The following is a 25,859-nucleotide window of genomic DNA, read 5'->3' as shown; positions in this document are numbered from 1 at the left end:
ATCACTTTTTGCTGATTTACAGCATATTCACTTTCTGAGCTGTAAAATCCCTTCCTCTAACACTACATTTTATTTCTGGTTTTCCATTGTAAGGCTATCAATAATGCAAAACAGCTGCCTGCCTGTCCACACACAGCTCAGCAAATAAGTCATTTGTCTCTAGCATGGATACATAATAGGATCACCGCCATCTGCGCACAGGTGGACAATGTTTGCTTGGAGGTACATTAAGGCAATGCTTGAGGTGACTCATCCCAGGCGCTGGGCCTGCGTTTGTGGCCGGTTTCCAGGCAACTGAGTGTCCTAATGGCTTTGCAGGATCTTATCATTCTAGCATGCTATTTGACTTTGTATTTTTAGATCTATGGATTTTATTAAAATAAATCCAGAGCTATAATTTTTTAATTCCCACTATTATGTTTCCCTAATCCACAGTCCTGTACCTTTTGCTTATTTGCACAATTTTTAAAAATTGTCTTTGCACCTGAAGTGTAACAGATAACTGTGAGTGAAGGTGCCCGTTCACACCAGATGGAGGTCAACTAACTGGCCGTCCAACTATATACTCTGTAAACTGTTTATACTCTCCCCTGGTAGAAGATATCATTGGAAAGAAGGTTTAGCCAAGTTCACACGGGGCCAAATGGTTCGGATTCTGGCGCAACTCCATGCGGAATTCATGCGGTGTCCGCACGGTTAAAAAGCCTCCCCTTAGAATTCTAAAGGCCTCGCATTGATTTTAATGGGTTCCTTTTTCTGCTCCCTTTGAAGTCAATAGGAGGCTTTTTTTATCAGCGCTGAAATTCCACACCAAATTCTTCACCATTTTCCTCCGTGTGAATGGACCCTTAGGGTCAGTTCACACAGAGTTTTTTGATGCGGATTTTGAGACGGAATCCGCCTCAAAATCAGCCTCCAAAAAAAGCCTCCTAATACAGTACTATTCTGAGGCTTTTTTTGGAGGCTGATTTTGAAGTGGATTCAGCATCAAAATCCTCACCAAAAACTCTGTGTGAACTGACCCTTAGATATTTTTTTTTTCCTGTCAGTATGTCTTTGTAGAATGAGAGGAAATCCACGCAAACACGGGGAGAACATACAAACTCCTTGCAGATGTTGTTCCTGGCGGGATTCAAACTCCAGGACTCCAGCGCTGCAAGGCTGCAGTGCTAACCACTGAGCCACCGTGTTGCCCCCTGACCTTTAGAATTATACATGGTTGATACTTCATATACTCATGGAATAAGTCACCGATAGAGGTGTCAGGCCGAGTATGCATGTGTATTAGGTAGTCAGTTGCGAGTTATTTATGGTATATGGTATCTTAATGGATCACATTTTGCATTTCTGTAAAGTGCTAATATCCATCCTATCCTTTAATAGCAAGCTGCATATAGCTGTTATTTTAAGATGCAGAAGTCATTGCAAAGTAAATTGTAAAGCATAAAACAATCTGTCCATGCCGCAGGTAATGTGTAATGACATTTCTTCTAAGGTATGAGATGTCCTCTGAAAAACAACAACAGTACGCTATATATTTGCCGTGTATCTTCCAGCTGTAATTCATATTTCCCTAGATCTTATATTGAATTTCCTTTCAAGATTGTAAAATACAAAAAAAAACAATAAAAAGCACAGAAATTATTTTTCTGGCGGCAAGTTAGGGAAATGAAACAAAATTGTTTCTTTATAAAGCATGTGTGCTTGCCAACACCTTGATTCTTGACATTTAATACCTATCTATTGATTTCCTGGTGTACATTAGGGACAGTGGGGAAGATTTATCCATAGTGTCTTAAAGGGGGTTCTGCAATTGTAATATTGAATATCTATCCTTAGAATAGGTCATCAATATCAGACATTTGGGACCCCCGCCAATCAGCTGTTACAACGTTTTAATGAATGTTGCAGCCTCTTAACTGAATACTAAGCACAGCCCGGTACATTACATAGCAACTGTGCTTGGTATTGCTGCTTAACCTTATTAATTTGAGTGGGACTGAAGTGCACACAGGTCACATGACAGATAAATGTGATATCACTGGCCTGTGACGCAGAAGCAATGCTCACTGGAGGGCCTCTGTAAAATGCAGCTGCTGATCTGTGGGGGTTCCAGGTATCAGACAAACACGGATCGTAAGGCTAGATCATCAATATTTAATCTCTGGAGTGCCTCTTATAAGATGTAAGAATTTAAGAGACAGCAAAAATGGTAGAAACTATGTCCAATATATCATATGGCATAAAACAGGTAAATATATGCCATCCATTTGCACCAAATGGTGAACAAATTCAGTCAACTATACCTTTTTTCAATACTGTTTGGCACATACTTCTCTGGTGCAGTATTCTTGCACTTTTTGATGAATAAATCTCCATATTTGTCCAAAAAAAACAAACTAACAAGTTGTTTTTGTGCTAAAGAAGTGAACTTGAGTGTTCAGCCAAAACAGATGGCAGCAGAGTAGCAGGGCATTCCTTCATCCTAGTTAAAAAGTCAGCTTTCTGCCATAATTCTGCATGTAAATAGACTAGCCAAGACATAGTGGTTGTGTTGGTGCTCTGCCTCCTTGGGCACACAGGGCACATGCCCTTGCACTCTCCCTAGCTATTAAGTTTGTTGTAAGTTATAGGTCCAACTACAATGGTTTATGGTTATACTGTCAGTGAGTACTTATGCTATGTGTTCTAGGCTTCTGTCCCTTCTCTGTAATTCCTTTGATAATTCATATTATGTCGATGAGATTATAAAGACAAAAAAACAAATTATGATGATCTTATGGGCGGTGTCATTTGTCCTTTGTGTGAGCTGCTAATGTCATTGAGACCTATAGAGACGTGAAGCCATGAACTATAATCAAGATGAATTCTGCAAATAATGAGAAAGGAAGCCTCTGAGGAGGTGGCTGGCAGTAAGAACGCACACCGGTCTTCCAAGCACTGCTGTTAATATGACATTTACTAACGGAAGGTCATTGTATTACTGTAGCTTCCTTTTTCTATTGCTATTTGTAGTGCTGGATGAGCCAAAGAACAGCTTGACGTCATTGAGCACGATGAAGAAGACATTGAGTACGTTCAGTCAGTGCATTGACACAGCCAAGATGACCATTACTATGAGCCATTTAACTGTGTAAGTGCTGGACGGCAGAATGTATGTGTACCGATCATAATTGATTATGCACCACAATGCAGATTGTAGTCACTGGTTTCTGCAGGTGTTTGTATAGACCTATATACTATATATGGCTTGTTAAAGGACTTCAGATCTAAATATAACTGGGCTGTGCAGTTAATTCCACTCCCATGTTATACCTTAGCAGCTATTTTAGCCTGGGAAGGACTGGTTGAGGTTAAAGGATTCTGGAAACAAGAAGTGCAGAAGAATGTCCGCCCCTAAGATCACTATTTTTCTCTCATATCTCCAGAATCATTGTCAGAAACTTTTCACCAAAACTTTTTTCAGAAACTGCATTGTTGCTGCATATAATATAAAATAAGAATCTTCTTTGTGTCTCCAGCTCCTGAGCAGACAAGTGTGTCTTACTTGGTAAGGGGCCATTCACACCACAGTTTGATCATCATAATGTGATGTGAACAGCCCTTACAGGTTACACACAGTACAACCGGCTTAAAGGGATTCTATTATTACAAACCCTTTTTGAACTAAGAACACGTTGAAATAGCCTTAAGAATGGCTATTCTTCTCCTACATTTATTATTCTAGTCCACGCCGTTTCTGAGAAATTATTTCTTCCATATCTAAATGAGTTTTCAGAAGGCACAGGGGGCGTCCCCTGTGATGTCCAAAGACTCTTGAGCGACACCTCTGTCTTCTCCCGACCGCCTCTTCGCCATATCATCGTTTGCATCTTCAGCCAAAAGTGCAGACTGTGCATGTCTGTCAGCCATTTTCCTATGACCTCTTACACGAGCTTCTCTTTGGCATTTTGAGCAAAAGTGAATGCCCCCTGTGCTTTCTAAAAACTCATTTACATATGGATGAAAGAAGAAATTTATCAGGAACGGTGGCGCAGATCACAATAATAAAGGTAAGAGAAAAATGGCCTTTCTTAAAGGGGTTGTCCCATCACAAGGATCCTATCTATACTGCTTGTTAATGTGGATTTAAGACTTATCCTAAATACACTGCTTCAGCAAAACTGCTTTGTTTGTCCACTATCTTAATTTATTCAATTCATTGTTGACACAGCCCTTGACTTATCTGCTCAAAAGTCAAGTGATGTAGCTGCCTGCTCTCAGGGGGGGAGGAGGGGCTAAGTGCAGGGGAGCGAGCCTGTGTATCTAGCTATTCCTGTGTCTACACCACGTGACCTATCTTCCTGCTATCAGATAGGGGAGAGGAGCTGCTTTCATTTCTGAACGTCTTGTGTTCTCCCAGTTATCAGGCTAGCTAATTCAATTGTGTTCATTATGGCAGAGACAGTCTCTGTATGTAACACAGAATGGAGTTGCTCCTGCCTGTACTTCATAGTCCAATATTGTGCATATAGTGTTGTTTGAGGACCTTTGATAACATCACAGGCCCTTCAGCCGGCCCATAGGATCATGCTATGCGATGGGCGGAGCTAAATGCTAATTTGGGGGCGGAGCTAAGGGGCAGGTTGCATATGAAACCCTGCCCACCAAAAAAACGCAAGAAACCAGGAAGAAAGAAGATTTTACAGCAGCAAAGACTGGTGAGTATGCGACGTGGGAACACCCCTTTAAGGCTATTCTGACGTGTTCTTAGTTGAAAAAGGGAATTCTAATGATGGAATGCCTTTAAAAGAAGTGTCCAGCTGCATTGTTGCTACCTCACTGAGATCTCTGTAGAGTCATAGCTTACTATGCTAAGCTGTTTACCCCTTTTAGAGTTATGGAAATAGCATAGCCTAGGTTGACCTAAGTCCTATTAACTTCTATATGAGTTATAGAAATGGTGCATCAGGCCACCTCAGATACATGGGTATTCCAGTCTCAGTCATGAAGGTGAAACAGCACTATCCCTTAAAATGGAATATGCCGCTTATTTTTGTCCAGTTCCAGACCAATATTGAGAGACAATTGTTACTGTTTGTATAATGAAAAGTTCTACAATTTTCCAATATACTTTCTATACCAGTTCCTCATGGAATCGATACAGAATCCCCTTTAACTTTCCTCTTACACCTGCACATGCTATGTTGGCCTACACAAAAACAGTATACAGAAAATAGTGCAATGCAGTATGTTTAGTGGCGATTATTTGCAAAGTGGATTCATAATGTTTTTTACATATGGAAAGGGTTTGCTATAAGTTTTATATGCACCGTCTTCATATTACATGATAGTGATTATGAAAAGAAGTTATGAACTTTTTAGTATGAGCTTGAAGCATAAATCTGTACGTACAGAAAGGCCTGGCTCTTCTTATCTGGGATATACTCTTAAAAACGTACCCGAGTATATTTACTTTATAGGAAGCACTTCCAGTAATGGATTAATTGTTCTCTTACCAAGTGCATTAAGCCACACTCTACGTTGCTGGTAATGGATATGAAACGTGATATTGCTTAATACAATACTTAATTTTTAATATACTGCTTTGATCCGTCTGGATGTTCATCCTTACATAATTAATTACAGTCACTGAATATAGTAACAGCAAATGATCTCCAGGTTTTCAGCATTGTGTCTTAGCTTAATGAGTCCAAGAGAAGAATAGAGGGTTTATCTAGTGTAGCAGTATATGGTAACAGCTCTGAAATGAGGTTTTGTTGTGATTCGTACAGAGTGTTAAAAAATAAGTTTGAGGCTAAGTCCCTACATAGCAGGCAGCAGCAAAAAAGCGCTGGAGAAAAAACACGGCAGCAACACATTGTGGTTTTCTGGCAGCATGTTTCACAGAAAGTCCACAGAGGTTTCTTCCACAAACTTTCTTCTTCCATACTTACACAGAAACTGTGTTTTTTCCATAGGCATAATTGACATGCTGCAATTTCCAAATCTGCAATGGTTTTGGAAATTGCAGCATTTCTGCTGAGAGTATTTTTCTGCAATGTGAGGATGGGATTTGCTATGATCCCATCCACTTTGCAGTGACTGTAAAATGGTGCGTTTTTCGCTGCAACGTTTATGACACATGTGGCCCCGATCTAAAGGGGTATTCCTTCTTGAAGCATGTATCACCCATCCATTGCATCTGTCCACTGAGATTAATATGACCACATGAACAGATCCTGATTCCCTCCACCATCACCACAAGACCATCCCAAGGAAGAGTTTGAATGGAACAGTGAAAAATTAATATTTTTCTCCGATTTCCAAATTACTGGACCAGAGTATAATTTAGATGAATGAAACTTGAAGCAAAGTAGCAGCAGCCGGGTGCAGATGGTTACATACGGAGTAATGGCAACTGCCATTCTCTCGAGTAGGAGCTGAGCTGCTAGGACTGTAGGGCTACTACGCAGTTACAGAGCTGTCTGCTTCCATCTCTGTACATAGTGCTTTGAACTACTGAAAGGTTGGAGTGTCTCTTGTCTGACCCTACAATCTGATATTATTGACCCATCCAATGTCTAGAGGATTCTTGAATGGGATTTGGCTGTGAAGGCCATAACCCCTGAACTAATGTGGCACTCTTTCTAGATGTAAAGTAAAAAATTTTCTCATAGAACCACTAGAAACTCTAGGTACTATAACCCTTTAAACTTGACAAGTTCAGGTTAGTTTTCTCAAGGTACATGGTCTGGCTCCACTGAATTCTGACCTTTGTGCTAAAATTCGAGAAGAATTTCAATTTCTCCTTAGAAGAAAACTCAAAGGCAACATTACGTGTTATACATCAATCTGCTCTATATAAAACAGTTTTCTGGAGACTGATAGCCTTTCTACGTACATAAATATTTATCAGATACATTGCATAGAGATAAAAGGAAGCAAGGTTAGGAAAGGCTAAGGACATTCACAAGGGCAATGCACTGGCATCATTCTGCCAGCATGGCTGCTATTTATTGTTTAGAGCACAATTTTCTGCACAAAATACATTGACAGGAGGAATTTAAGAAAACTTGAGCTTTAATGGATCATTAAAATATTGCTGTGTAGTCAAAAGCGCACAGAGGTTATCTTATTGACATTCAGATCCATAGTACTGTGCTCTTTGCAGACTATTTATGGTTATGCACATGGCATGAAATTACATCTATCTGTTATTCCCTGAGATTGAAAAAGATCAATAACTTTACATGTAAAGTCCTGGATAGATCCACTACTTATTTCCTACCTGGTAGTGATAAGGTTGTTTCCGCACAGGCAACATAAAATCTGGATTATGGTACTACTATGTATACCTAGCAGATATACTCTGTTATGTTGTATTAAAATCTGACAGGGTAATGAATTTACTTGTTTTATTTTTTCCCACATTGATAGCTGTCTCATATCTAATGTAATATTCTTATTAATTCAAATTAAGCTGGCCATATAGATTTGTGTCAGCCGAACCCTCTTATTATGGTGGGACCAGCCGACCTACTAATGTGCATGGACACTGCCAATGGTAGATGTTGGATATAAGGATCAGTCAGTTGGATTTCAACATCTTTTAGATCCTTCTCTCTTTCCCACATTCAGAATATATACATACTTGGCTAAACATGTATATGTATGGGACTTTGTCCCCTCTCCTTGCTCAGAACGCTTGCATGTTCAAGCATGTATGTGCATGAGACATTGATAGAGATAGCTGTCGGCCAAATAAGCATTCAGCCAATAACTATCTAATGTGTATGGTCAACCTTCAGTATATTGGGGTAGAGAAAATTCTAGATAGCTGCTTTCTGAATGACTTATTGCTTACTCTTGCTCTATGAAGGATGAAGTCTGCACAATAATCATATCCTACTAATATTATAAATGTGAAAGTTTGTGTGTTTGAATGTTTGTTACTCTTACACGCAAAAACGGCTGAACAGATATGGATGAAATTTGGCACATAGGTAGTTTGTAACCTGGATTAACAGATAAGTTTTTATCCCAGTAAATAACTTCATGACTGTTATGAATTTATACTATATTAAACTGCTCTTCCTGCCAGGAAAATCAGCTAATCTGCAGCTTGCTGATAATGCCAGGTCTGTTATCTCACAGATAACAGAAGACTCTGCATAAGTAAGTCTTCTGTGTCCTGTTGAGCCAGAGGAAGGAGGGGAGGCACAAATGCAGAAAGTCAGAAGCAGACCCTGGAGGCAGCGTATTCATACACTGACTTGAGAAAACACCTTTAATACAAATTGTCAGTTTCCCAATTTTAAATATGCTGAGGAATTTGTCGCAATTTTTTTTAAAAAACCCCCCCAGAGCTTTTAAGGTAGCCAGAAGTCAACAGACTTCTGTTCAACCGGAGCTGAGGAGGATTCAGCAAGCTAGGCATCAAGCAGCTCTTACAGCAGCCGAAATGCTGGAGCAGACGGATTATCGACACTGACAACACGCTCATTATATGGATCCCAGCAAGATGCCAGAACAATCACAGGCACAGTGCAAGGAACAAGTTGAGCGGCAGGCCAGCTTGAGAGCTTCCAAAACACCAGAGCGGATCATCAACGTCAGCAACAAACTCATTATATTTTGGCCCAGCGAGCTGCTGAGATGCTGCAACAATCACAGGCACGGCGTGAGGAACAAGTTCAACGGCAGGCCAGCTTGTCAGCTGCCAAAATGCATGAATAGGGCGATCATTGATGGCAGCAATTTGCTGAATATAGGTGGATCATCAACGCCAACAACACGCAGGCGATGTCGCAGGCAGAGGCTAGTACCATATATTTTAAAATGATAAATAACAATTGGCAGATCAATCTCCACCTTGTTTTTTGACCTAAGCTGAGAAGTTATAGCATTAACCATTATTTTCAGTGAAATGAGAAAGAACACTTCTTTATAAAATTGTTGGTATGTTGTCCACTGCAGACATCATGGGTATACCTCTGAGTCCAGGGTCACTAGTCCTTTGCCCTGTTTCATATGAGTGCTGAACAATTGCCTCCCCTAAAGAAATCTGTGCTGCTATTTTTATTCTAATCCCAGGAATGAAAAGCGATCTAGTCTAGAGCGACACATGATTTATATCACATAAGAGTGTTTGATCTAAGTTATTACATTTAATCCCTGGAACCATTGCTTCAAAAAGCCTTTAAAAACCTCATCTACTAAGAGATAGCAAACTGCCCTAGATTCCTTAAGGCTTGAAACAGGCCAGCAGTGATTAAGAAATATTCTATTTAACCCATCAGCTAGCATAGGTTTTCATTGTCTTTTGCAAATTAATTTCCTGCTCTGGCTCATTTGTATGGCAAAGATGAGAATATTCTACAATAAGGATGGAAAAATACAACAAGACTTGACAGTTTACTCTTATAGTGAATATCCACCTTTAGCAATCATATTATGTGCTTATTTATTTTTTAATATATCTGTTAATACTTTAATATATCTATTTAAAACCTTAAAAACTTTCCTACGGCGGTCAAATTAAAAACACACTTCCTTCCAGTATTGTATGTTTAGTGCAGCAGGGTATTTGAGCTTTATGGCAGCTGCAATGAATAGGAGTCACTTGTGAGAAATGTTGTAGTATATTACAGACGGCAACACACATGTAGTTTAATGGTTTAATAACCAGAGAGCTAATGATCAACTGGAAAAGGCTCATATCGCAGACACTGCCATACAACATTTCAGCCTGTACTGACCATTGCAAACCATACATTTAAAGTGACACAAGGCAAAGGATGAAAGATCCAGTGGAACAAAATTTTCAAACATGGCCGACTTCAGTCATCTTAGATTATTATTTACTGTTAACTTTCACCCAAAAGACATAATCTATTTTTCATCAACTTTAGTCTAATAGACATAAACATGGTGAATGTCAGCCAAACTGCTTAACTTTGGAGGTTTGATCTTTTGTGTACAGTGACCTCCTGACTCTCCCCAAATAGCATATGCCAGGAAGGGCAATAATTCAATTTTGTCTGTGTGTGTATGTGTGTGTGTATTAGGATCAGAAGGAACAACTTGTATGGCCAGTCTTGCTATTCTCAATTTTCTAACTTTACCCAAGCTGTCATCTGACATTAACCCATCCCAATCTATACATCAACGCTGATTTGCTATCTGCAGAGCACATGGATTGTTAGCCTATTGTGTGTATTCCGGTAGCCAATGTGAAAATCAGTATATTGTAAGAACTTAGTTTTATACTTGAATTTCTATATGAAAAAAAGAATTCTGAATATGATATGACTGCTTACCCAAGTAACTGACTCCTTCCTCTGGTGTAATTGTCCCATATTTTACCATCATTTTCACAAAATCTATGAGAGTCTTCATGATGGTTATCAAGGTTTCCTTCTCTTTCGCATCATTTTCTGTGACATAAAAAAGGGTAGAGTGTATATATGGTGTACTTAATATATTTAACCAAAACATGATCTATCTGTCCTCATTGTGGTAAGAAATGAACAACTTTTGTAAGGAAATAGATAAAGCATTAGACTTGTATGACTTCAAGTCAGAAAATTTTATAAAAATATTAGCATTATAAAATGATAGTCTAAAATATATATTTGTCTCTTTGTGATATTTACCTGAGTTTAAGCTTTTTATGAGTCTGTAGAAATTTGGGAAATACTGAAGATCTTCAAAATTTTCTTCCAATGGCATATCGTTCCTTCTCTCCAATGTGGTTGCTGGGGTCCACTCACTGTCTCCAATGTTGTTTCCTTCAGATGATTCTTTATCTTTAGGCTTCTTTGATACAATCATACAAAATATTTAGCAAACATGGTAATTTATTGATTTTTCCCAACACATTCCAATTCGTTACATGAGACAGTATAGGAACATACCCCTTTAAGAAGTAGAATAATAATGCCCAATTGCCAATTTATTCATACATTTCCAAGAAGAGTAACAGAATAACAGAATTATTAGAAAGGTATCTCTAGAATACTAATATTATGGAGAATACAATTATTTGCTAAAACCGGGTGCCATGAAAGTAAACACATCCTTTACATTATTTGGTTCATCCAATTATTTTTTTGATAACAGGGTATTGAACTGAATGGACATTTATATAATTATTCACTTTATGGGGAGATCTCATTGTGATAGAAATGTATCATCTAGTCTACTACATCAATACAGGTAGTCCTCAGGTTATGACGGTCTCGGGTTACGACGTTTCATGGTTACGACTAGAGATGAGCGAGTAGGTCCTTGCTAGTTGGGAGTGCTGGCAGCTTGCATTTATGCGGGAGCTGATTTTTTTCTCATAGGAATGCATTGGCCAGCGTTGATTGGTCAGTGAACAGCATTTGGCCAATCAACGCTGGTTCTGCCGGAGGCTCGTCTGTGAGGAGGTGGAGTCTAAAATCAGATCACAATGGAGACGAGCCTCCGGCAGAACCAGCGTTCATTGGCCAAATGTTGTACACTGTCCAATCAATGCTGTTCAACACATTCCTATGAGAAAAGGTAAGCTCCCTCGTAACAGCAAGCTGCCAGCTCTCCTGACTAGCAAGGACAAGCCTGCTTCAGAACCAGCGTTGATTTGCCGCAGGCTCATCTTTGCTAGCTGGGAGAGCTGGCAGCTGCAAGCACGTGATTTAGTGTGCAGCGGCTCGGAACAGAAGAAGACTGTACTGTACTGTATATGGTACAGTCTTCCTCGGTTCTGAGCCGCTGCACACTAAATCACGTTGATCCGTTCCTACGCGTCGTCGTATGGTACATGTTTCCGACTTATGTCGAAATTCGATTCACGTAAGAATGGATCAACGTCGTAAGTCGAGGACTGCCAGTATTTTGCTCACATAAATCACACAAATAATCCTACAAAGCATTAGAGATGAACGAACAGTGTTCTATCGAACACATGTTCGATCGGATATCAGGGTGTTCGCCATGTTCGAATCGAATCGAACACCACGTGGTAAAGTGCGCCAAAATTCGATTCCCCTCCCACCTTCCCTGGCGCCTTTTTTGCACCAATAACAGCGCAGGGGAGGTGGGACAGGAACTACGACACCGGGGGCATTGAAAAAAATTGGAAAAAGTCATTGGCTGCCGAAATCAGGTGACCTCCATTTTAGACGAATAGTGGATTTCAAATCCGGGTCATATGAGAATGTGAACTTTGTGACTATGAGACAGGGATAGCTGTACAGGCAGGGATAGCTAGGGATAACCTTTATTTAGGGGGGAATGTTATTAAAAATAACTTTTTGGGGCTCTATCGGGTGTGTAATTGTGATTTTTGTGAGATAAACTTTTTCCCATAGGGATGCATTGGCCAGCGCTGATTGGCCGAATTCCGTACTCTGGCCAATCAGTGCTGGCCAATGCATTCTATTAGCTTGATGAAGCAGAGTGTGCACAAGGGTTCAAGCGCACCCTCGGCTCTGATGTAGCAGAGCCGAGGCTGCACAAGGGTTCAAGCGCACCCTCGGCTCTGATGTAGGAGAGCCGAGGGTGCACTTGAACCCTTGTGCACCCTCAGCTCTGCTACATCAGAGCCGAGGGTGCGCTTGAACCCTTGTGCACACTCTGCTTCATCAAGCTAATAGAATGCATTGGCCAGCGCTGATTGGCCAATGTATTCTATTAGCCTGATGAAGTAGAGCTGAATGTGTGTGCTAAGCACACACATTCAGCTCTACTTCATCGGGCTAATAGAATGCATTGGCCAGCGCTGATTGGCCAGAGTACGGAACTCGACCAATCAGCGCTGGCTCTGCTGGAGGAGGCGGAGTCTAAGATCGCTCCACACCAGTCTCCATTCAGGTCCGACCTTAGACTCCGCCTCCTCCGGCAGAGCCAGCGCTGATTGGCCGAAGGCTGGCCAATGCATTCCTATGCGAATGCAGACTTAGCAGTGCTGAGTCAGTTTTGCTCAACTACACATCTGATGCACACTCGGCACTGCTACATCAGATGTAGCAATCTGATGTAGCAGAGCCGAGGGTGCACTAGAACCCCTGTGCAAACTCAGTTCACGCTAATAGAATGCATTGGCCAGCGCTGATTGGCCAATGCATTCTATTAGCCCGATGAAGTAGAGCTGAATGTGTGTGCTAAGCACACACATTCAGCACTGCTTCATCACGCCAATACAATGCATTAGCCAGTGCTGATTGGCCAGAGTACGGAATTCGGCCAATCAGCGCTGGCTCTGCTGGAGGAGGCGGAGTCTAAGGTCGGACCTGAATGGAGACTGGTGTGGAGCGATCTTAGACTCCGCCTCCTCCAGCAGAGCCAGCGCTGATTGGTCGAGTTCCGTACTCTGGCCAATCAGCGCTGGCCAATGCATTCTATTAGCCCGATGAAGTAGAGCTGAATGTGTGTTCTTAGCACACACATTCAGCTCTACTTCATCAGGCTAATAGAATACATTGGCCAATCAGCGCTGGCCAATGCATTCTATTAGCTTGATGAAGCAGAGTGTGCACAAGGGTTCAAGCGCACCCTCGGCTCTGATGTAGCAGAGCTGAGGGTGCACAAGGGTTCAAGTGCACCCTCGGCTCTCCTACATCAGAGCCGAGGGTGCGCTTGAACCCTTGTGCAGCCTCAGCTCTGCTACATCAGAGCCGAGGGTGCGCTTGAACCCTTGTGCACACTCTGCTTCATCAAGCTAATAGAATGCATTGGCCAGCGCTGATTGGCCAGAGTACGGAATTCGGCCAATCAGCGCTGGCTCTGCTGGAGGAGGCGGAGTCTAAGATCGCTCCACACCAGTCTCCATTCAGGTCCGACCTTAGACTCCGCCTCCTCCAGCAGAGCCAGCGCTGATTGGCCGAATTCCGTACTCTGGCCAATCAGCACTGGCTAATGCATTGTATTGGCGTGATGAAGCAGTGCTGAATGTGTGTGCTTAGCACACACATTCAGCTCTACTTCATCGGGCTAATAGAATGCATTGGCCAATCAGCGCTAGCCAATGCATTCTATTAGCGTGAACTGAGTTTGCACAGGGGTTCTAGTGCACCCTCGGCTCTGCTACATCAGATTGCTACATCTGATGTAGCAGTGCCGAGTGTGCATCAGATGTGTAATTGAGCAAAACTGACTCAGCACTGCTAAGTCTGCATTCGCATAGGAATGCATTGGCCAGCCTTCGGCCAATCAGCGCTGGCTCTGCCGGAGGAGGCGGAGTCTAAGGTCGGACCTGAATGGAGACTGGTGTGGAGCTATCTTAGACTCCGCCTCCTCCAGCAGAGCCAGCGCTGATTGGTCGAGTTCCGTACTCTGGCCAATCAGCACTGGCCAATGCATTTCTATGGGGAAAAGTTAGCTTGCGAAAATCGCAAACTGACAGGGATTTCCATGAAATAAAGTGACTTTTATGCCCCCAGACATGCTTCCCCTGCTGTCCCAGTGTCATTCCAGGGTGTTGGTATCATTTCCTGGGGTGTCATAGTGGACTTGGTGACCCTCCAGACACGAATTTGGGTTTCCCCCTTAACGAGTTTATGTTCCCCATAGACTATAATGGGGTTCGAAACCCATTCGAACACTCGAACAGTGAGCGGCTGTTCGAATTGAATTTCGAACCTCGAACATTTTAGTGTTCGCTCATCTCTACAAAGCATGTTTTCCAGAAAAGCGAGACCAGACCTCTCACACAGCCATATCTAAAACATTAAAATTAAAATCCATTGTCCCTTATGCTACTTTGAATAAATTCTATGACACAGTTATGGGATTTCAGACATTTATTATGGGCTACTATACAGCCTTATGAATTTGTTAAGAAAACTGTTCATAAACCTATGTAGATTATGTAGCGCTGCGGAATATGATGGCGCTATATAAGTAAACATAAAATATAAATAATGGAATGACTTGAAACATGAATCATGAAACTTGATGAATGGTCCCTTGCGGTGTAATAGGGTCTATTGTTTATCATTGAGGATAGTGCTGCATGGAGGCTATTCTTGCTGCCAAACATGATGTAAGCCCTGATGCTTATTTTTATAGAACCCAACAGGAGTAAAGAATATATAAACAGAACAGGATAGATGGGTGCTGTGTTACAGATTGTGTAATGGGTCTCGAAATTCAAGCTAATGCAATGGATGCTGATGTGATTCGGTTTTTTATCAATCTCTATCGTAATACTTTTTGTTTTTATCATTATGGTGAAAGATTGGGAAAACTGATGAAAACAAAGGTCAGTTAGTCGTCTGTTTTCTATCGAGGCTCGATTTTTTTTTCAGCATTTCTGCTTGAAAACTACAATGACTGTTATCTTCCCAACATGTTATGCGGCAGCTACAGCTGCATAAACAAGGCAATGCCAGGACCAGTATTAACAGCCTTGCAACTTCCCCTGTGCAGGCTAACCGGTATTGATTTTTACTCAATCATCTGCTAAACTTTAGGTCTGATCAGCAAGCAGCAAACAGGAAGCAGTTTAGGGCTTATTCACACTGAGTCAGTTTGCGCCCAGTTTTAATGATGAAAATATAGGTCTGTACCTGTTAACAAGATCATACAACCTGGATGAAAAGTGATTTTGCAATAAGGCCTTATTCACACGACTAACGTCTGTGAAAAATGGACATGACGGTCCATTTTTGGTCTTATTCACATGACTGTGGTGATGGCCGTTTTTCCTTAGGCCTTCACATGGCTGTTTTAAAATCCATGAAAATCTATGGATGTATTCGCACGTCTATTTTTGTATCCTTCAAAACATATAAAGATAGAGCATGCACAGTTTTTGATGGATATGTAAGGGTCAATGCACACAGAGTTTTTTACGAGGATTTTGGCGCTGAATCCACCTCAAAATCAGCCTCCAAAAAAGCCTCCTTTGCATCACCAGCTGGCGGTGTATGTACATGTCTAGTTTTTTGCATACAATTTTTTAAGTCAAAACCAGAAATGGATTAAAAGCTTGTTCTTTACACTTACTCTCCTTTAATAATTCACACTTAGAGATGGTTCACATCTGTGTTGGTGTTCCGTCCGGGGGAGTCTGCACGGAGACCCCTCGAACGGAACACCAAATGCAATTGCAAGCACTGTGCAGTAAAAGCATATGGATCCCCATAGACTATAGTGGGGGTCCATGTGCTTTCCGCATGATCTCCACACGGAACATGCGGATAGGAAAGTAGTTCAAAATCTACTTTCCTGTCCGCATGATTCGTGCGGACAGCACACGGCAAGCACACGGACCCCATTATAGTCTATGGGGTCCGTGTGCTTTTACTGTACAGCGCTTATGCTGTACAGCGCTTGCTTGGGGCCCATGCGGACTCCACCAGATGGAATATCAACGCAAATGTGAACGAGGGGTTAGATTGGGCTTTAAAAAGTACATGCAAAAGATCTGCTCCTGCTATAATTCTCTTCATTCTATCTTCTTCCCTCCCTCCCCCCCCCCAATTGTACCTTCTTTTTCCTTGTGTGTCCCCCTTTTTTGTTCTGTGTCGTTATACTCTTTGTCTGGTAATGTTCTTGTGTTTTCAACATACAAAAATTTCTTAAAAGTTGTTTATTGACCTCGCCAACTTGCTGTTCCTCATAACTATGTCCCTTTTTTTGTAAGGGGGAAGGTGCTGCGTCACCCGTCCTCCCCCTGAAAATTGACAGCTGTGTGAATCTCTTTTGCTTTTACATCAATAAACTTGAATTATAAAAAAAAATAAAAAGTACATGCAAAAAACAGAAACACAAACACAGCCTTACAAACGGCATGACGGAAGAAGCATTGATACCGTGATTGTTCCTCTCCCTTAGTTACATCTTTTATACTGCATAAGAATGCTCATTTCCTCAGGCTAATAATATGTTAAAAAAAAAAATAATACCATTTTTTGCTTCTCTTTCTCATCTCCATTGATGTCTGCTCGGACTGCAGGATATTCAGGGCCTTCTGACTCCTTTTCACGATTTTTGGCCTCATTAGCAATTATTTGCTGTAAAACAACCGCCACTTCATCTTCTAATGTGTATGCTTGGCTTTCTGTAATCTGGAAGAGAAGAGAGCGCTCATTAAACCATGCTTAGTTCATTACATCATACTGCCCAATCAGATTCATCAGAAGTACTGCCAACCGCAGGTCAAGGCAAGCGGATCATTCCATCTAATATTCTTTACACAGTAATAAAAACCGCCATCTATGCCAGTACTATAACTAATTGGTTTAACCAACCGACAAATGGTTATACTACTACACAGACTCACACCACTGTTTATACAGCACCATGGTATTCACTGTACTATAGTAGAATATAAAATATGATATAAAGTAACAGTAGGTGTGTTATAGACAATGTAAATGTCAAACACCTCTTGTCAATTACGTCCACCATAAATGTTCGCTCCTGACTGCTGTTTCATCTCTTACTCCAATACAAAACAGCTAACAAATCCAGGACACCAGACTCCAGACCAAATGCAATCTTTATTAACCATTTAGGGGAAAACAGTAGTTACATGTTACCTTTTGACCTTGCAAGATTCTTTTAGTCTTTGGTTCCTCGTAAGCTGTACCCTATAAAGTATTCATACAGCTTCCATACCCTGAGGTTACAAAGACTTAGTGCTTATGTTAGATGCAGTGTGCGACTGATGATTAAGAATGTGACATGTCCCTAAAGATATTAACCTACTTTATCACATCTGTAGGCTGGCTTTCCTGGAGAATGTACTGTGGGTTTTTTATTTCTATAGATCTTTTGGTTGCCATATCTGCTTATCTTTTCATCTAGTTGTCTTATGTACAGCAAGAAGACACTTATCTATCACATAATCCATTAAACAGTGAACACCATCAGTCTACATAGGGAAAACTACAATGATATAAAACTTCTTGTTCTTTCAATTGCAGTTATACCCCTATTACCCAGTTGTCTGGCTGTCTATAGTCTGTTTACCTTCAAGTTCTGCAAAATGACCAGATTGTACTTGAAGTGTGTAAGAGTCCTTTAACACACACAGATTGACTGTCCATTAAAGAGTGTTGGTCTTTGATAGGAAAACATTATCCGTGCCGGTAGGCCTTTTTACTTGTATCGATAATAGTACTTCACATATTTTATACCGGCTGAAAATGTATCACTCTTGGGATGACATTTCCTAATGAAAACCAATAATATGAAATCTGTACGTGTTATAACACTTGTACAGTTTATATTGAACAGTGTAAAAAGCCTATTAACCGGGAGCCACTCAACTTATGGCCAGGTATTGGGTTGTGTAAAAGGAGATGTCAACTTATCTCAAAATAATATACATAATGTAAAACAGAACTTCTAATAAGTCCAACTATAAAAATGTCATGCTCAAAAATTATCTATAATCACACCTCACTTAATTACAAAAACTATTGTATCAGTGTAAATACATACAATTCTGTAGTAGATACACAATATCACATCTTATAAGGTGGCATGAATAAATAATTTCAGAGAAACCCACACAATTATTTTGTACCAAATAGATGTACATTAATCACAGTATATGCGATAGAGAAAAAGTGGTTCAGTCTCACCAATATGTAAGTTCTTCACATTGAGGTCAGGTCTAGCAGGTACAGGTTGCATAGTCTCTTGCTTCCTCTTAAATGCTGAGTCCTGAACCCCACAAAAACTCCCACCCTTACAAGGGCAGTACTACAGAAGCTGTCCATTATCGTAGCTGCCCCTCTCTGTCCCTACGTTTCATGGCTAGTTAAGCCATTCCTCAAGGGACCTGTAACCTAATGGGACCTGTAAATTGTACGGCATGCATGAAAGCTACCGTAGGTATGATAGCCCAGGAGCATTTCTAGAACTGCACTATATTCTACAGTGGTGGTTCAGCATTCCTAACTACATAGTTTAGTGTTCCACAATGGTGGTGCAGCAGTCCTGCCTGATCACTAGCAGAACAATCTGGTGACTCCTGGGACCATATATCTTAGAGGTTATTAGATTAGCATTGTGATGTGGTGCTGAAACAGTCAGCTGATTCCCTCTGACTATAGCATGGAATTTATATGAATGCAGAGCTGGACTGTATCCAGTATTATATACAATACACTTGTATTGCAAACATTCAGTGGGTGAAACTGCCGGTAATATCTGAAGGGCCTGGCAAGCGTCATCAATACAGCTATTGCCAATGTTTTCCTTTCCTGTGTTAGTCACCCAGTTCATGTCCTGAATATTGGCTTTATTATCTCTTTTTTGTTGGTGAAATTGATTTATTAAGCCTGCTGGCATCTAATTTCTTAACTTACTGCTACAGCCAGTTCTGCATTTTGTTGTTACTAGTTTTACCTATTGCCTGTTATCTAAGCAGGATTCTAACTATGCTGTAAGTGATACACTGTTACCATCCATTCCCATGACTTCTAAAATCTAATAGAACATTTAAATATAAATGTATATGAACATAGTCTTTACTCATGACCCAGTCCGCCATGGCAGAGGAAATAAAAGAATTAGTGGATTATAGATACAAAATAATGCAATTGTTTCTGACATTTTCATTTATACTTCATGCATTAATTTTTTTTCTGTTTTATGCATGGAATATATTTTTGATAGTGTTAGGTATGATAGATACACACAGACAACACATGAACAACATTTATATTGTATGAATATTGCACACTATACTCTATTTTACCTATATACACAGCGTGTATATAGGTAAATCTGCAGTCCAATCTGCTCTACAGTGAGCCCCACACAGTACAATCTGCTCTACAGTGACCCCCATACTTCTTATGGTAGAGTTGGAAGGGACCTCAAGGGCCATCGGGTCCAACCCCCTGCAAGTGCAGGTTTTCCTAAATCATCCCAGCTATATGTTTATCCAGATTCCGCTTGAAGATTTCCATTGATGGAGCGCCCACCACCTCCCGTGGCAGCCTATTCCACTCTCTCACTACCCTCACTGTCAGAAAGTTTTTCCTAATGTCTAATCTGTATCTCTTTCCCTTTAGTTTCATCCCATTGCTTCTTGTACTTCCTTGTGCTAATGAGAATAGGGTAGATCCCTCTGCACTGTGACTACCTTTCAGATATTTGTAGACTGCTATTAAATCTCCCCTCAGCCTTCTCTTCTGCAAACTAAACAATCCCAGTTCTTTTAGCCGCTCCTCATAGGACATGGTTTGCAGACCTTCCACCATTTTAGTTGCTCTTCTCTGGACTTGCTCCAATATATCGATGTCTTTCTTGAATTGAGGCGCCCAGAACTGTACACAGTATTCCAGGTGTGGTCTGACCAGGGAAGAGTACAGCGGAATAATGACCTCTCTTGATCTAGATTCAATGCTTGTCTTAATACATCCCAGAATTTTAGACAAGCATTGAATCTAGATCAAGAGAGGTACATACAGTACAATCTGCTCCACAGTGACCTCCACACAGTCTAATCTGCTTCACGGTGGCCCCCACACAGTACAATCTGATCCACGGTGGCTCACACACAGTACAATTTGCTCCACAGTGGAAACCACACAGTACAATCTGCTCCACAGAGAGGGCTCTGAGTGCCACCTCTGGCACCCGTGCCATAGGTTCGCCATCATGGCTATATAGAATAAATGGCAAGCTTATAAAGATGCCAGTAGGTAAAAATGTAAGTAGTACCATGCAATTTTATTTGCAAACAAATGACAGGAATGTGTAACTTCATTTCAATATGAGTTGTTTTAATAGCAAAGACAACCGTACTGATATTGATAGCAAACTGCACCATAATAAAGGAATACATGCTGTGTGCCGTATTTATCAATTATTTTAGACACTTTTTACACCTGCCCATATAGTTTAGAAAAAATATAAAGAAAAAAAATTGTGGCTAAAACGAGTCCTATTTATCTATTAAATGTGCTACAGTGTTTGGCACAAAGTACTAAAGCAGCCATGAGTCATCATAAGGAAGAAAAATGAGCGTAACATGTCTAGCAGTTTGCCTCTAACTGGTGTGAACTGTTTTGATAAATATGGTTCATTTTGTGATAAAAGAGCAACTATGCAAGCAAAGACCAAACATGCCATAAACATAAAAGAGATTTGTTAAAGTTCCTACAAACTGAGCACCTTAAAAATAGTGCAAATGATAATGTGAAGGTTTGAACGTAACATCTCTCATTACAATGGATATTTTTAGTGCCTTCATTTAAATGCCAAGGGAGACCATATTTTATTTATAATTATTGTATGACTATATGTATTTCTATATATATATATATATATATATATATATATATATATATATATATATATAACATTACATAATTTCAGGATTTGAGTTTTATATGGACCAGGCTGTACTATAGCCAAAGGAAAAAATCTAAAGCAAAAAATAAGGTCTTTATTTTCACTTACCAGACCAAGGTTTAGTAGCTTGGAAACAATCTTGTCAAATACGCCTCTGTCATTCTCTTCATAAATTCTCATAGCGATCTTCTGAACAATATCTTCTGCAGTGAGCGGTGTTCCATCTAGTTGGTGAAGCCCATCAGGATCATCTAAAAGAATAAATAATGTCTGACCTACTTTTATCCATCTCATTATATCATATCTGGAGAAATGCTGCTAATGTCTCCTTCATTAGTGCTGAATGCTTAAACTCCAGGCCTCTGCAACTCAATCACGCATTCATTTCCATTCATAAAGCAGAAACCAAATAGGGAACAATCTATCAGCTATTAGACTGGTTATTAGGAGTATCATGAAAAGGAATATATCTAAAGTAGTCTCATTAGCTTAGTCAATATAGGGGAAATACACCCAAAAGTATATCCTTGACATATCATAGGTAAGGCTGTAAAGTCTTTGAACTAGAGCTCCAACAATTGTCAGTAGTATAGTGCATTATACCAATTTAATAGAGAGTTTACCAATGGAACATCCTAAACAGATGGCTGTCCAAAGTAATGGAGCATGCACCAAAGATTTCCAGTAAGTGAAATATCAGAGCAGCGCCAAAGGGGCTTAAATCATTAAATTTATTCTTGAAATCAATACCAGTCTGAATAGTAAACCGCAGTAATGTGGTTATCTCACACGTATCTATGACCTATCAGAATGTCGTTGTTGGACTTCTACTGTCTACTATTATTATTTCTACTGCAATACATGACTTTTCCACTAATGGATGGAAGGCTTAGTCATGAACTAAAGATGACATAATGTGCTGTACAGCAATAGGAAAGTATTATTTATCATTTGATGACTTATAATAACATGACATGACTATGATGATTAACAAGTACCTTCATATTTATAATCCAATCCACTTTTAGTAGAGTCGAAATACTCCACTGGCTTTGAGTTTTTTGTCGAGTCGGCCTCATCCATAGAGGTCTTGTGGTCACTCACTGTGCTCTTTGTCCAACCACTTCTTTTGACATTCTTTTCCTTCTCAGCTACTGACATTAAGAAGTTCAAGTCATCCACAAAGGAATCATTTTTATCTGCATCTACAGAATGGAAAAAACAACAGAAGCCTTAGTTTTTACTATTCTTTCTCACTGGTAACAGGAGCAATGAATTTCAGTGGTTAATAAATGTTACCTTTACTTGCGCCTTTGCTTACTGTGTCTGCTTCGGCAATCTAAGGTGGAAACAAGGAAAAACAGAAAAGCATTAGTAGAGTCTCCAGAGTTCATCGTTATTTCCTGTCAAATAAAGCTGCAGGAAGCTGACACACTGCCAAACAGTGATCATTAAACCTCAAACCAAAGTATATCTGGTTTCAGTGCAGTGTATGTACGGGAATATACAGCCTGTATCAGGTAGGTAGGAATAGGTTACTTAGTGGACTTGGGGACTGTTTTATAATGCACTTATAATATACATGGTATTTGCTTAACATCTGCATTGAAACGTTACATATTATAAAACAGTTTTCTGCAAAGTTCATGTTAATTATATATAATTCCATATAATTTGATTACTGTTTAGGTAAACATCCTCTGCCCCAAATGTATAAACACCCGAGTACTCTACCCAAAAGTATAAACACTTACCTGTTCTTCTAGTGGTCTCTCTACACTTAATTCTCTGTTATGCAGAGCTTTGTCTATAAGGGATGAAGAGAGAGAAACATTACTACTAACCCTTCACAATGGGCAGAGCACATTGAGCACATTGCCTGCACACTACCTGCAGATAAAATAATCATGTATACGCTATATACAAAGAAATGTTTACTACATAAAACTGTGATTTATTCCTTTAAGAGCTGCTTCCTGCAAACGGATTTAGTTGGATTACTTTAATCGTTGGATTATAGAGAACATCTGACCTACACTCTCTTCATATACATTTTCATTTACGTCTTTCCTGAAGGAGATACATATATATAGCATATATCTATATTCACTAGGGACCACCTGGATTAGAAACATGATGCAAACAATCCAAAATTATAACATAAGTACATAGTAAAGAGTAGAATTACCTTGGCTGCTGTCTGGTTTAGGAAATCCATGAACAAAACATATCACTCCAATAAGAGCACAGAAGAAAAAAACAGGATTTAGAGCCATTTGCCAACAGGACCAGTGTCCTTGTCCAACCCTGCTTTATACTTGGATGCAGTAATTGACTTCTATTTCTGTGTCAATGGCCAGTGATTTGACCTATAGGCAATGTTATCGACCTGGTGTAGAGGGTAGAAATGAAGACACTGAGCTGTCCACCGCAGTAGTGCTGAAACTGTGCTGGCAGGAGGCACCAGAGCTGTCCACCAATGTGGTGCTGAAGCTGGACTGGAGCTGGAGTGTTGGACTGTTCTGTCTATACACAGATGAGCACTGGCTATCCCTGTGATGTGCCCAGATGAGAGCTGTCCACTGCTCTAGTGCTGGACTGCACAGGGCTGAGCAGAGATACTATGGTAGTGCTGTAGCAGAGCTTGCCTTCTATTGTTCACCAGCAGACAGCATCATCATATGAATGGGATTTGTTCTCCTCTGTGCCTGCTTGTAGATCAGGAATCAGTGCTCCTGTGTGCGTCACTTGAATGAGAGCAGCCTGGCACCACCAATGCTGCTATGCGGGACATTGTGACCTTTACTACAGCCTGGGATGTAACGCCCTGTCTGATTGGAGCCTGGGGATCTGTGATTGGTTATTGAAGACACACCCGTACATATGATAGACTTGTGCTTTACCTGTACCTGCTTCATGCTGATGTTTAGTAACATGTAATATAATTGCTATTCCCTTCATCCTATATGACTACATTGCTCTTGTTAGACATTATACTGGATGGCTTAGATGTGTTTACTGAAATACTAATTAGGTTTACTAATTAAACATGAAATTACTGTCAATGCATGTGAAAATAAAGAGGTTTTACATACATAGATACAATGTTTCACTTTCTGAAAATGTGTTATGAGTGTACAAAAATCATAAGTGGAAGAAGAGAAGACGGCTGTCTAAATGTCATATTTAATGTATTAAAATTCCCAAGAAATATAAACCATTGAATATAAATAGAATGATAGGCAACTGGAATACCAATACCTACACAAATGAAATATACTGCAATACATATATCAATAGAAAAATAAAGCAAGCACATATAGGATAAATGTATAGAAAAAAAGGCATCAAGTATTAGGGATATATTACATATAACGTGTATGTAATAGAGAACAGAAGCTAACCCATCTTGTTAATGTTCAGTAATAAAGCTCAAATTCTATCAGCAGCTTATACAATAAATAATTCATACAAAGCTCTGATGGCCGTCTATGAACAGAATCCATTTGTAACTGCGATTCTATATCTTAGATGACTGGCCTCAGCGGTCACGCTATTCACCATATGAATCTTTGCAAAATTTGGATGTTATCTATAACCTTTGAAATTTTATTATATATGATCTACTTGCCATATAAAATATTGACACAAATGCATTCTATTCATTGATAGTTATAAAGTTATACATTATATATATACAGTATATATATGTTGGTTTTTCACTGCTGCAACTGGATTTGATCATTATTAACTATTCATTCACTATAAAATGAGTTCTACTTATGTAAATTGTTAGAATTGTCACTGCTAAAACTTAATCTGATTTTTGTAATCTCATTGGAAAATACATTGTAATATTTACCATCACTTGAGGTACATTGCAGGTTTACGTAGATATTTTATGAATTGCAGTTACAAATGGATTCCATTCATTGACAGCCATCAGAGCTGTGTATGAATTATTTATTTATTACTGAAAATTAGCAACATTATTGTCCTTGATATGGGATAGATATATTGACGGTCACAATTACAAGCACTTTAGTTGTGAGGGCCCTGCAGTAAGTCTTAGTTCCCTGGAGGGTATCATATATATGTAGTTACTTATTTTGCCTGGTGTAGATGATAGGTATTACTTATGCCAGCCTTCTGAATGTATATTTGCTGTTTATAATACACAAAGACCATATTCTCTTCTATCAAGGTGGGGACATCACGTGCTATCAACTTGATTAAAGTGACCAATAGAAACTCAGTCCTAGCCAATGCCAATTTATGGTGACGCTGCATATGTTGATGCAGGGCTGTGGTGCCAACATTGGCGCCCTGGCAACGCTTCACTTTCTGCCTATGGCTTAAGGCCATTGTGTAGCAGCCATTTCAGAAAAAATGCGATTCGATACCACGAACCATGAGAAAATCTGGATTTGATGCAAATAGTTCCTGAAATTCAGATTGAATTCCACTTCGTCAGATTCGATTCACTCATCTCTAATTTCCACCTAGCACTAAAATGTCACAGTGACTCATAGGCACATTTGCCTTCTGCATGTGGTGGCTATTTTACTTTGTCC

General features: G+C 40.0%; 1 protein-coding gene across 2 annotated transcripts in view; it reads right to left on the bottom strand.

Moving 5' to 3' along the window:
• SCG3 (secretogranin III) overlaps positions 1-24,092 on the bottom strand; it is a 39,432-nt gene extending 15,340 nt beyond the window's left edge. Inside the window, exons 1-8 of one of the 2 annotated variants that reach the window (XM_075273444.1) lie at positions 23,474-24,092; positions 23,040-23,092; positions 22,585-22,624; positions 22,284-22,490; positions 21,394-21,536; positions 16,875-17,036; positions 10,638-10,800; positions 10,302-10,418 (exon numbers count right to left, since the gene is read on the bottom strand). In XM_075273444.1, the coding sequence (XP_075129545.1) occupies positions 10,302-10,418; positions 10,638-10,800; positions 16,875-17,036; positions 21,394-21,536; positions 22,284-22,490; positions 22,585-22,624; positions 23,040-23,092; positions 23,474-23,561 (973 nt within the window). In that variant the 5' untranslated portion in view covers positions 23,562-24,092. The remainder of the gene's footprint in view (positions 1-10,301; positions 10,419-10,637; positions 10,801-16,874; positions 17,037-21,393; positions 21,537-22,283; positions 22,491-22,584; positions 22,625-23,039; positions 23,093-23,473) is intronic. The other variant, XM_075273446.1, reaches the window with a different exon arrangement.
• Positions 24,093-25,859: the final 1,767 nt, after the last annotated feature.

The sequence above is a fragment of the Leptodactylus fuscus genome, chromosome 5 (genome assembly GCF_031893055.1).
Source record: "Leptodactylus fuscus isolate aLepFus1 chromosome 5, aLepFus1.hap2, whole genome shotgun sequence".
In the NCBI taxonomy this organism is placed as follows: Eukaryota; Metazoa; Chordata; class Amphibia; order Anura; family Leptodactylidae; genus Leptodactylus; species Leptodactylus fuscus.
Note: the sequence above shows the minus strand (reverse complement) of the source record. Positions and strands in the feature narration are given on the sequence as shown.